Raw genomic sequence first — 12,701 nt, forward strand, 5'->3', positions numbered from 1 at the left:
CCGTTGCCCTCCCAGCACCTGGGCACTCCTCTGAGCACGAGGGAGGCAGTTTCTCAGCCAAAGCAGCACCATTTCCAGGGTAGGCGGCTTTACCAACTAGCGTGTGTCTAGATTTAATTCCCTTCTCCAGTAAGCCGTGTTCCCTGCCACCCCCTTTTGTTAGAATCACAGAGGGGGCTGTGGACTGAGCTGGGATCCCCTGGGTTGGATGTGGAGAGCCCTGTTGTTGCTGCCCCAGGTGACCCTCTTCCTGGTGTCGGGCAGCCGCCAAACAAAAGAAGGCCAGTTCTGGTTTGTGAGTTCTAGGCCTCTGATGCCGTAGATTGTCTGGTTGGTCTTGGAGCATGGCCTGGGGCTCAGGGGGCAATGTCCTGCTTGTTCTCCACACAGCCTGCCTCCCAGAGCATCAGAATCATGGCAGTAGAAGGCTGCCAGCCCTTTGGTGCATGGGTGGATGTCTGGGACCCCTGGTGCTCAGGGCATCCTGGGGAGAGGGAGGGCTCCACTTGCTGCCCCATAGGACCTCCGCTCTCTGCTTGGCCAAGACCAGACACTGAGATTTGTTTAAAAATTCCCAAATCATTTGTTATGTTGGACTCAAAAATAGCACTTCCAACTTCTGTTGTTTGTAAAACACGCCATTATTGAATTTTTTACATCTCCAGAGCCCATCCTGTAATGAAGTCTCCACTAAACCCAGCCCTCATTAGCTGAGCTGCTTGGGGGCCTGCCAGGGTCCTGCCTCGGGGCTCCTCTGACCGAGGGAAAGGTGCTCTGTGGGGTCCAGAGCCTGGGGACCTGTTCATTTTGAGGCTTGGTGCAGCCCCTCTCTGGGGTCCAGGGCATGCTCTCAGCACACCTGGGTGCTTTCCAACCCCAACCCCTGCTGTTCCTGCCTTGAATGTCCTTGTGCTCACCTCCCCCAAGTCTCCTCAGCTTTCCCCTTCCCTGTTTGGGGCACTTGGGCACACAGTACACAGGCCCAGGGATGGAGGAGACCTGGCCTGGAATCTTCCGTGAGGGAGGCTCAGGCTTCCCTCCAGAGAGCCCAGTGGGAGGAACTGCCTGGGATGGGGCCCAGGGCCTGTTTTTTGGGCCCCTTGTTTCACGGGTAATCCAAAGGATTGGGGTTTTGGCCTCACCTTTGGCCTTCTCCTCACAGGCCTTACCTACTGGCTCCCTTCTTGTGACAAGCTGCTGTTCTGGGCCTGGAGCTCCCTGGGAACCCACCTGGGCTGGAAGACTTGCCGGAGTGCACCTTGTGCCTTTCCGGGCCTGGGCTTGGGGTGGGGGGCAGGATCTTCACTTCCTAAGGCCTAGAAATCCAGGGCACTTGTCCCTGAGCCATGGCCCAAATATGCAGCACAGAGGAGCCCCCAGTGGCTTCAGCTGGAGGAAGGCCAGAGCAGGGGTTCTGCTGCTAGAGCAGCCGACCCCACCCCCCACCCCCCATCACGCACTCCGGAGCTCTGGTGTCCCCTGGAAAGGAAGAGTCAGTGCTTGGGCCTTAGGAAGAGGTGAGATTTTAATCCGAGTTTTTGTACATAAGCTCTGTGGAAGGAAGCCATGGCAGGAAGGCTGGAGACTGGAGAGCATGACCCTGGTGGGTGGGGTGGGTGGGGCATGCAGCTGCCCTTACGGGGTTTGATTATAAGTGAACCTCCGGGTGGCGCCTGGGAAACACCCTCAAGTGGGCACTGGTCGTGTGGAGGGAGCAGGCAGTGTCCCTCAGCATTTCTGAGGCCTGTTTTCTCAGCGGGGAACTTGCCTTTAGCTGCATGCGGTGGGCCGAGGGCACGTCCACGGCTTCTACAGAAGAGCAGCTTTTCCTTCCCTAGAAATACTGAAGTGGGGAAGGGGTCAGGGCAGGTTGGCCTGGGGACCAAAAACAAACTTACACATTTATTTTTTCTTAGACTTGCTGTCAGACCAGAGCCTCTTCCGTCCTTAGGTCATAGAAAGCAGCAATGGGAGCAGCTGAGCCAGTTGCCCTTAAGTTGGGGACTGGGGGCTGTGCCGGGGTCCCCTCATGTTCCCAGTCCCTCTCAGGCTGCGCTACCCCAGGCCAGGACGCCAGCCAAGGGCATGCCTGTGTGTGCATTTGCATGACAGGCTGTGGGGATGTGTCCCCGGCAAGGGCAGACCCCACCTACCCACTCCCCCAACCCACAGTCTGAGGCAGTTGTGCCATATTTGGTGTTCTGTGTGGAGGACAGTGGGCCCGGCTGTCTCACACACACTAAAACAAGCAGGGTCTTAGGGCCTGGGGAGGTGGCCCTGGTGCCAGCAGTGCTCCCTGGGTGGTAAGAAGAGGATGGGACTGAAAGGAAGGTGGTGGTGTTCATAACGGACTCCCCTCCCCACATTCTTGGCTGGAGAGCAGAGCATCCCATGGGCCAGAGCGCGGTGTGGCCTTTCCCAGACCAGAACCCTGAGACCCTTGGGGGTTTTGCAGAGAAGCGCTCTCCGGCTTAGGTCCCCTTCACCCCGCACCCACTCAGGAATCTTGTGGCAGATGAGAGCACCAGTCCTGCAGACAGAAGTTTCCAAGAGGCCTAGGCCACTCCCACCTCATCCTTCCGCGCTGTCGTCCCTGATCCACGGATTGGAAAGGAGCGGGCATAAGGCCACTGGGCTGTGCTTGTGCTGGGGTGCCCCGAGAACCTGGCCCAGAGCCACATGGGGTGGGCAGAGTGTCCGTCGGGTCGGAACAGTCCAGATTTGCACTGCCTTGGCCCCAGGGCCGGCTGGCCTAGTCCTCCTTGGGCCTCTCCACGGTGAGAAATGTGTCCACAATTGCTGGCTGGTGCTCTGGGTCCCCAAGCGGTTGCTTCTCTCGGTTCTGCTCAGCCCTGGTTCGTGTCCAGGAGGGGGAGCGCAGACAGCCGGCTCGGGGCAGTGGGTGCAGGCCTGACGGGAACACAGGGGTCAGGTCACTCCTGCAGCTACGGGGCTGGGGTCCCCTGGGTGATTAGAAAACACAAATGCCAGGCCACCAGCAAATGTGGATTTGTGGGTCTGGGTGCAGCCCGGGCAAAGGCTTTTTTGATGCCCAAGGAGGGTCCCTGTGCAGCTGAGACCCCACCTTGCGTGTGAGCCTGGCCCCAGCAGCCAGCTGCACCCTTGCCTTCCCAGGGCGCAGGCTCTATAGGACTGGGATCTGAGCACCGCCTTCCCACCCCCACCTACACAAGGTGTGAGAAGGGAGAGAAGAAGGTCGCTGGGTCCCCATACCCGCACTGGTGGTCTTGCCATTTCTGGGGCCCTCGAGGTCTTGGGCCAAGGGCAATACTTCCTCAGGAACCGAAGGGGAAACTAAGTCAGGGCGGAGCCGTGGGGCCAGGGCTGATAAAGGCCACCCTACTTTGCTTGGCCTAACTTGTGATTAAATTCACATGTAGTAAATTTTGCTTTTGATGGGACTATGACTTTGGCCTTTTGTTGGCATTTGGAAAGGAAAATTGAGGAAAACAGGAGGAAAATTCCGTGAAGTTGGGCAAATAGACATGTAAAATGCAAAAATATTGAATGAGATGGTGCAGTGACAAGCACCGATTTTGACATATGTGTGAGAAAATTATTGTCAAAAATAGGGGTTGTGGAGAGCCGTGTTTCATGGGGTTGGGCCCCAGGCCCGTCCCACACCCCTCGCCGCGCCCCAACACCAGCCCACCTGCTGGCGATTCACCGGCCAGGCTCTCATCGTCTGAGTCAGCAAAGACCTCGGCCAGCTCCTGGTCAGACATGTCGGTCAGCTCGGTGAGGTCCAGGAGGTCAAAGTGTACCTCCAGGGAGGAGACGCTGCTCAGGGGCTCTGTAGGGCGGGGGGAGGGGGTGCTCATCACAGGCACAATCTGTGCACCCAGGGACAAACCCCCCCACCCCCCGACTCCGCCCCCGATGAGGCCTGGGAAAGAACCAGAGCTCTGTGTGAAGCCCCGCGGGGTCAGGATAAGATGGGGCAGACCCAGACCCCCATCTGCTCTCCACACTCAAGACTAAATGCCTTCTAGTGTCCCCCATTTTGCAGATGGTATAGCCAAGGCCCACAGAGCCTGAGCCAAGAGCTCAGCAGCAGCAGCACCCTCCTCCCCCACACACACCTGGGGGAGTGTTTGGACAGGATGTGGACCCTCCCCTCCATTTCCCAGGGGGCTCATGGTCCCTGCGGAGCACGTGCTGGGCAGGTCAGCTGTACTTACGCCTCCTCTCTGTGACCTGCAGGAGCCCCGGGGCTGGTATTGGGATGCCCCCCTCCTCCTCTGCTGTGGGTGAGTGGCAGCTGTCCCCTGTCCCATGGACCAGGGTGCCCAGGGCTGCTTGTGGCACCTGAACCTCCTTAACTATTTCTGCAACAAAAGACAGAAGGTGTTACCTGGGAGCAGAGGTGCTGGCGAGGACGACCTGAGTCCTTGGCTCACTGGGCCCCCCTCTGAGGCTCTGGGCAGTGACCAGGGTTGCCTGGGGTGGGTAGTCTTGGGCTGGGGTCCCAGACAAAGGCCACTGGGTGGAATGAGGAAGGGGGTGTCCAACACTCATCTGTCTCTACTTTTAGGTCCAACCAACGGCCCAGTGGTCACTTTTGCATTTCCTTGCCTTTTGGGTCTCTTTGATCCAGAATGGCCCCTGCTTGCCTGCCTGTCCTCTGTGGATGGACTTAAAAAAACCCATGTTGTTATGTTTGAATGCATAATTATTTATTTTCATAGTAAAAGAGACTGGGATTGTTCCTCTAGGTTTTTTCTATGTAATTTTTTGGGAAAGATTTAATTGCTTATTTTTTACATTTGACGATTTTTTTTTTACAGTTGAGAGCAGTAGGCCCTGTGGGCAATCTGCTTGATAGAGACTGCTGCTCTGAGATGGACCCCTTCCCCATAGAAGCACCAACCCCACCCTTCTGTTGGTTGGACCAACACCTTGACCTCTTAGCTCACATACCTCCATCCGTATCTCCTATCACTTCCTCTAGAATGTGCCAGAGCCCATCCACATCTCTCCCTCCTGCTGCCTCACCTTGTCACTCCCTGAACTCAGCCAGAGAACCTGTCAGGCATGTCCCCTGAGGTACTGGATCCCTTGCCCCCCCCCCCAAGTCCCCATTGTGGGCCCATAAAGAGTGAACAAATGCCCTCTGGCTCCCCTCAGCATGCCTGTCTTGTCTAGGGGAGCTCAGTTGGGCCCCCAGTGCCGGCAGCTGCCTGCCAGGGTTAGGCCTTTCCTCAACAGTGCAGTCAGCAACCAGGATGCCGCCCAGCAGGTCCTGTGTCTGCAGGGTCTCCAGCTCAGTGGGAAGATAAGCCATCCATTTACAGCTGTGGAGCCGGCTGGGCAACACCCGGCCTCCTGTAGGAGGGCAAAACCCTCCCTGGGAAGCGTGGCTGAGGGAAGATGGGCCCGGAGACCCGCCCATGCTATCCACGTCATCACATGGGGTTTGGGGCTGGCCAGGCTGGATGGAGCTCAGGGGATCTGGTTTCTGCTTCTCTGATGCATTTGGAACGTGACTTCTGAGTACCCTCAGAGGGTAGAGTTACACCCACCCGTGCCCTGGCCCTGCCCAACCCAGCAAGGACACCTTCCTGCCCAGAGGGCACGAGCTGGGCCTTGAACCTCTGACCAGCCATCCCTGTCCAGAGTTCTTGAGGAGCCTCTACTCTGTGGGAACCTGCTTTGTTTCCTTGAGTGGGGAAGTACGGCACCTGGTCCCTCTCTGAGGGTGTATGACAGGCTCACATCACACTGGCCTGTGCTGTCATAATTCTGAGACGCTTCCCTGCACGTGGCCCATGGTGATAGTTGAGGCAAGGGGACACGGTAGGGGATACACATCACACAGATGTCATCAGGACTTTGCCACTCTGAGCGGGCTGGGAGAAGCCGCTGAAGGGTTTTGAGCGGAGGAGGATAACATCTACCTCCATCTTTAGGAGCTGCATGCTAGGTGGGAAGGATGAAGTCCACAGGTATTGACAGAGGGCAGGGTGAGGGGCAAGCACCATTACAGATGCTGGGGTTCAGGGGCTCTTGAATGGCCTAGACCGTTGTACTCACCGTAAGAAGCACATGTCGACTGATGTCAGTAACCCTGTAAGAGCCAAGCATCTACGGTCGATGGCTAAACAAAATGTGCTCCGTCCACACAAGGGGCTATTATTCAGCCGTAAATGAGAAAGCAAGCACTGACACATGCTATGACATGGATGAAGCTTGACAACATCATGGTAAGTACAAGAAGCCGGTCACAAAAGGCCATGTATTACGACAAGGTTTCTATAAAATGTCCAGAACCGGCAAAACCTCAGAGACTAGAAGAGTAGATTAGAAGAGGCCTAGGCAGTGGATAGTTGGTGGTTTCCAGGAGCTGGGGTGTGTGTGGAATGACGGGTGACTACTCATGGGTATAGGGTTGCTTTTGGGTTGATGGAAATACTCTAAAATTAGGTGGTGGGGGTGGTCACCCAGTTTGTAAATATACTAAAGGTACTGAACTATATGCTTTAAAAGAGTGAATTTTATGATAAAAGAAATCCTCAGTGGAAACAATGGTTGATTTTGGATGGAATTGAAGGGCAAATCCAGGAGGACCTAAGACATCAACTAACATTTGCTGTGCACCCACGATGTGCCAGGCACCAGGCTCAGAGGCTGGGAGTGGGTAAGAGAAGTGTGACCTCTAGGACCTAGGCTTGGTCCTGGCACAGAGTAGGTGCACCATAAATGTTTGTCCAATGAATGAATAAGCCCAAGGCCCCACGCCATAGTTTCTGAGTGGCTGTGCTAGGAATCACCTGTCCATGGGTGAGACCCACAGCTCTTCCTGGGGTATGAAACAGGAGTGATCGCAGAGGCAGGCAAGGGGGGGGGGTGCTTGGTGCCAGGCTCAGCAGGGGCACCTGGGGCCAGGGTGCAAGGTAGCAATGCCCTGATTCTCAGCTCAGCGCAGCCCCCATCAAGCCCCTGCAGGGGCCACTGCTGCCCTGACCTGTGCCTGCAACAAAGCAGTTCCCCATGGGGACCGCAGTTGGGTTAGCACAGTTCTGCCCCCAGCACTGATGGCTGATGTGATGGAGATGATAGGGTTACCTTGAGCTAGGCTGCTGACCTATTTTCCAGCACATTTGTGTGAGAACTTGGCCCAAATCTTAAGTTCCCTGCTGTGTGTCCTGGGCCTTGCCCTAAGCAGCAAGGAGGTGCTCTGCATGAACAGATGAACAAATTAATGAAGTGAATAAATGAATATTATATACAACAAAATGGCAGTGGGGAGGCAGAGATGGTCACAGAGATGGACACCTATACCCTAGCCCCTTGTCCTTGGGTGTTGAGGGTGCTGGGTGGGCCCTGCCAAAGCGCAGCCTCCTGAACACAGGGCCGTGGCCTCTCTCTCCCTCTGGCTGTTTGGACAGATTTGGAGTTGGGTGGTGGTCAACCAGGGTGGTCAACCCAAGCTAGGGCCCTTCAAGAATCACACTGCCTCCCTTTTCATCTCCATGTCTGCACACTTGGATATTAAGAAATAATTGTTAATTGGTTTAGGTGCAAAAATGGGATTTTCATTATGCTCTGTGAAAACCTTAGCTTTTAGAGATACTTCCAGAAATGCTTACAGCTGAACTAATATGTTGAGATTGGCTACAAATCACTACTGAAGGGAGGCTGGTGGGGGTCTGGTTGAGCTGGGAGGTGACACACGGGCTTTACCACATTGTTCTGCTTTTTTGTGTGTTCCACATGCTCCAACATACAGTTCTCAAAAGTCAGCGAACTGAGGGAATGACAGTCACAGCCATCCCTCCATGATGTTGTGAGACCCCGCAACATGGAGGTCACCAGGCCACTGTGTAGGCAGGGAATGGCTCACCACAGTACGAGCCCTCTCAGTGTGGCCCCCTCCGTGCTCCCACCCCGACTCCTGCACAGAGAAGGCACGTGATAAATACATACCTAAGCATGGAACGAGTGCGAGATTCAGAAACAGCTGGGTTACAAAGCCCCTCCCAAACACCTTCCCTCCCTATCTCAGGGCTTCCGTAGCCCTGCAGGGGAAGTGGGTCTGTCCCCACTGACAGAAGTGGACACAGAAACTGAGGGCCAAGCTGTCAGAGCTCTGTGCTCCCCAGCCCTTGCCCTCCAAACCTTTCCCATCACATCCACATATAGTTGCCACTGGGAAGTCCTAGGGTCCTGGGGCTGTCAGTGGCAAGGAAAAGCTGGATCCCTTAAACAAGTGACAAAACAAAGAAAACCCACACCCACCGGCTCTGGGTGTGTCTAATGGTGTTTGCCGGGTGGGTGACAAGAGCCCTCAGACAGCTGCTGGGCTGCACCCGCCCAACTCGGACGGCACACACAGCAGTGGGTGGGCCCATTACTTCAGGACACCCCCCTGGGGGCCATCCCTTTGGGCTCCAGATGAGGTCGCTGATGTGGCTGGGGTCCCTCCCCGGGGATGGGACCTCCAGGAAACCCATGATGCATCTGGGGCCTAGCCAGACGGGTGGAGGCGCTGATGGAGCCCGAACACTCTTCCTGAAAAGGACTCTTGAGGTGGGGGTTCCTAGAGTTTTCCTCCCGTCACCAGCTGCCGCCCTGCCTGAGCCAGACTCCAAAGAGGGGATATCTAGGTAGAATCTCAGACGTCAGAGTCACCGAGAGCTGACAGGGGCTTCGAGAAGGCCTCTCTCCGTGCACACCTGCCCTCCCAGATGTGAGCGCCCCTGGGCCGCGCCCTGGCCGACAGCCCCTGCAAGCATGGGGCAGGCGCCCCCGGCAGGCCAAGCCGGGTGCGACGCCCCCCTTCCCCCAGGCCCGATCCCAGCTCGGTGTCCTGCAGGATCCCAGCGGCGGCCTCCCTGACCTAGCCCCCGGCGAATAGCGACTGGGGCGAACAAAGCAGATGCGCGGCCCAGGAGGGCAGCGTCGACCCCCACGCCTCGCGGAGCTGGACCCCAAACTACGGCCCAGACACGCCCCATGCCCAGACCCCCGGAACCCCGGCTCTGCTGGTTTGGGGTTCAGCACGAAACTCTGGGCCAACCACCCAGGAGCGCGCCTGGCGGCTGTCGGGACTGAAAGCGCAGAGGACAAGGGGGCGGGGACGCGATGTGTGCGCCCCCCGCCTAAAGCGGGGGCCGTTCCCGGGAGCTGCCCCGGGCCTGGCTTCCCCCAGCGCCAGGCCAGGCTTCCTCCGGCTCCGGCCAGGCTCAACTCGGAGCCACCGGGGTCTGGTGCGGCCCCCGGGAGCGGCCGATGAACGGGCCGGGGGGAAGGGGGCTGCGTCTGGCTGCGGGGAAAGGCGCAGCTCGGGGACTCCTGGGCACTTGGGGCCGCACTCACCTCCCGGGCCGGCGCCCTCCGGGGGCTCCATGCGGCCGGCGGGGTCTGGGAGGGGCGCGGGCGGCGGTGGCGTCACCCAGCCCGGGCGCCCCTGCAGCTGCAGCGGCGACTCGGTCCCAGCTCCCGGCGCAGCGCATCGGGGCAGCGGCCCGGGGGGCCGCGGCGGCAGGGAGGNTGCCGGCCCGGGCCCTGCGGACCACCTCTCCCACCGACCTCAGTGGCTGCGGACCCACCCGCATCCGGCGGCGGCCTCCCATCCCCGGTGCCCCCTGTGCCCCCAGCGCGCTCACTCCTCCCGCAGCCGCGCCAACTTTCGTCCATTTGTTCACCCCCAGATATTTATGGGGTGCCGGCTACGTGCCGGCGCCTCGCGGGCCAATGGAGAGGCGACACAGAGGAGGAGCAAAGACGGCGCCCACACCCTTGGTCCCTAAGCGAAGAATTGCAGATTGTGATGAATACAAGGAAAACACTGCGGGTGGGGCTGGGCGAGAATTTAATGTCGAGGCCGGAGGGGGGCGTGGGTGGGACATGGGAGGTAGGGAGATGGGAGCGGGCAGCGAGAGCGCTCCGGGAGGGAAGGTAGGGTCTGGGGGCACTGAGAACGACACACAAGCCCGTGGAATGCGACCCTGTGCCAAGCTCTTTGCGTCCAGAGATCCTAAGAAGACGGTGTCCTGGTTTTCCAGGTGAATAAAATTAGTACAGAGAGGGTAGGTAAGCTGACCAAGGTTGCTCAGCCAGGCACTGGAAGCCAAATGATCTGAATCCGAATCCAAAGACTGCACTTTTAGAAAAACAAACCAAACCAAAGTAAAGGATCAGGGAGAAAGAGTTTGTTCCCAGCTGGGAGTGAAAAAGGCCCACAGAGGAGGGGGATGGGTATGAACTTGGTGTTCGCAGGAAAGGCAGGTAGTCCATACAGCCTCAGCCAACCAGGGCCCTCACCGCCCAGCCCACCTCCAGTCATACAGAACCCACAGCCTTTGAGATTGTCAGTCAGCAAGCCTGGCTAATAGTTCCGATTTCTCTTTAGTTTACAAAACAAATGAAAACAAAAACCGCGGTCTGCAACCTTTTAAAATGATTTCGTGACCCACTAGAACTAACGCTTCTTGGGAGCCATGGCCTCCCTGTGACCCCAAAAGGTGGAGAGAATGGCCTCTCAGGGAAGAAACTGAGTTATAGGGTGGGTGGTGGGGACATTAGCAAGCCAGGGAGTGCCCTGGGAAGTTGGGATAGTGGGTGGGCACTGGCTGTTCAGAGTCAGGTGGGGTGGCCAACTGTAGTTCTCAGGATGGTCAGATCAGTTGATTCCACTTCCAGAACCTTCCACCCTCAGCAAGACACTCCCCTATCTATACTCCTTCTGCCTGAACCTGGGAGAGGCTTGTGACGGCTCTGGCCAATACAGTGTGGCAGAAACGATGCCATGTGACTTCTGAAGTTGTGTCATAAGGAGGATTCAGCTCTCCCTCCGGAGAACCTGGCCACCTTGTGTGAGGAAGCCCAGGCCACTTGAGAGGCCACCTGTGCGTGTTCTGGCTGGCAATAGCCATTACTTAAGTCTCTCAGCCAATGGGCAGACATGAGATCCCACCTTTGAGCCACCCTTCTGGGGGTGTTCTGTGGAGCTGAGGCGAGCTGTCCCACCGAGTCCTGTCAGAGGTGTAAATTCGTGAGCAAAAGAGATATTGCCACTGTATTAAACCACTACTTTCGGGGGTTGACCTGTTATGCAGTCATAGTAACTGTAATAGCAATTGTTTAATAATTATCCCTTTTTGAGAGACGAAGAGGTGGATAGAGAGGGGGTCTTGTCAAAGGCGTCCCAGCGGGTAAGCAGCCCGTGATCTGATTCTAGAGGACAGTGTGCACTGATTTTTCACTTTTCATGAAGAACATTTTCTTTCTTTCTTTCTTTCTTTCTTTTTTTTTTTTTTAAAGATTTTATTTATTTATGTGACAGAGAGACAGCCAACGAGAGAGGGAACACAAGCAGGGGGAGTGGGAGAGGAAGAAAGGCTCCCAGCGGAGGAGCCCGATGTGGGGCTCGATCCCAGAACGCCGGGATCACGCCCTGAGCCGAAGGCAGACGCATAACGACTGCGCTACCCAGGCGCCCCTTCATGAAGAACATTTCAAACAAAAGGACAGAGACTAGCACGATTAACCTGCATGTACCCATTACCCCATCACCGAGATTGAGTAGTTACCAACTCACCGCTGATCTCGTTTTCTCCCTACTGTCAGTCACCTCCCTCCACTGCTGGACTGTGCTTGTTTTGAACAAGGGGCTTGAACTCATGACCCTCCCATCAAGACCTGAGCTGAGATAGAGTGGGACACCTAACCAGCTGAGCCACCCAGGCACCCCTGCTAGATTCTTTTGAAGCAAATCCTACACATTATATAATTTCATTTGTAAATACTTCACTATTGATCTCTAAAAGAGAATCCAAAAATAAAAATAAAAAAAATAAAAGAGAATCCAGTCTTCATAAGCACTCTATTATTCTAACATCCAGGCATCTGTTGAGTTGATGTAGTGGCCCTGACCACCTGACCACCAAGCAAGCAGGCATTAGGAAGAGCCAGACATTAGACAACATGGGCAGTGGGTTTGTATGTATCCACATTTGCTTTGTGATTTTGCAGGAAACTCAGATGCCGTTTATCTGGGTTTCAGAGCTGCACAGCTTGATGCTGAATAAAAGTATCTTGAGCCACACATGTAAAGAAAAGGGTCTTTTCTAAGAATCTGAACTCAAATCCAACATGAAAAGCACAGGTCACTGTGGGCCTTGTCAGGAGCCCAGGGAGTTGTCAGCCAGGGCTCCCTTGAACTATTCATCTATGCAATCCATACCGACAAACTCAGCGGCACTGTTGGTTTTGACAAATGAATTCCCTGCCTTGTTATCCTCAGCTAACCCTCTTATTCTTGCCCTTTTTGCTGAAAGGAATTAATGTTAATGCATTTATTTAATTCAGAGATCCCAGACTTCTAAAGCAAAAAAGCCAATCAGCACGAGGCATGTAGCATATTGGGTCCGCCAGAGTAAGGGTTAAATAACAATAATTACCCCTCTGTGTTACCCAGCTGCACTGTCTTGCCTGCCAAATCTCCTCTGGGAGGCCCTGGCATTGCAGGAGGAGGCCCCTTCAGGCCAGTGGCATCCGGCACAGAGGCACAGGCTCTTGGCTGCCCAGGCACAGCGACATGACCCGACCTCACAAAGGCCTCAGGGCCAGCTCTAAGTAAATCATGGCTCTGTGCAGCTCCACTCCAAGAGCAGCCAGGGCTTGGATGGGCAACCAGAAGCCCCTTAGGGTCATCACTGTGGCTCTCAGATCCCTTC

At 56.0% G+C, this 12,701-nt stretch overlaps 1 protein-coding gene across 1 annotated transcript; it reads right to left on the reverse strand.

The window, feature by feature from the left end:
* Positions 1-2,192: 2,192 nt before the first annotated feature.
* On the reverse strand, positions 2,193-9,520 carry DBNDD1 (dysbindin domain containing 1). Its single transcript, XM_034672744.1, has 4 exons — positions 9,340-9,520; positions 4,203-4,349; positions 3,674-3,814; positions 2,193-2,910 (listed from the first exon to the last, which is right to left on the reverse strand). Exons 1-4 carry the CDS (start codon positions 9,368-9,370, stop codon positions 2,753-2,755), a joined length of 477 nt encoding a protein of 158 aa, XP_034528635.1. The 5' UTR covers positions 9,371-9,520; the 3' UTR covers positions 2,193-2,752.
* Between the last annotated feature and the right edge of the window lie 3,181 nt (positions 9,521-12,701).

Source organism: Ailuropoda melanoleuca, chromosome 12 (assembly GCF_002007445.2).
Source record: "Ailuropoda melanoleuca isolate Jingjing chromosome 12, ASM200744v2, whole genome shotgun sequence".
Lineage (NCBI taxonomy): Eukaryota > Metazoa > Chordata > Mammalia > Carnivora > Ursidae > Ailuropoda > Ailuropoda melanoleuca.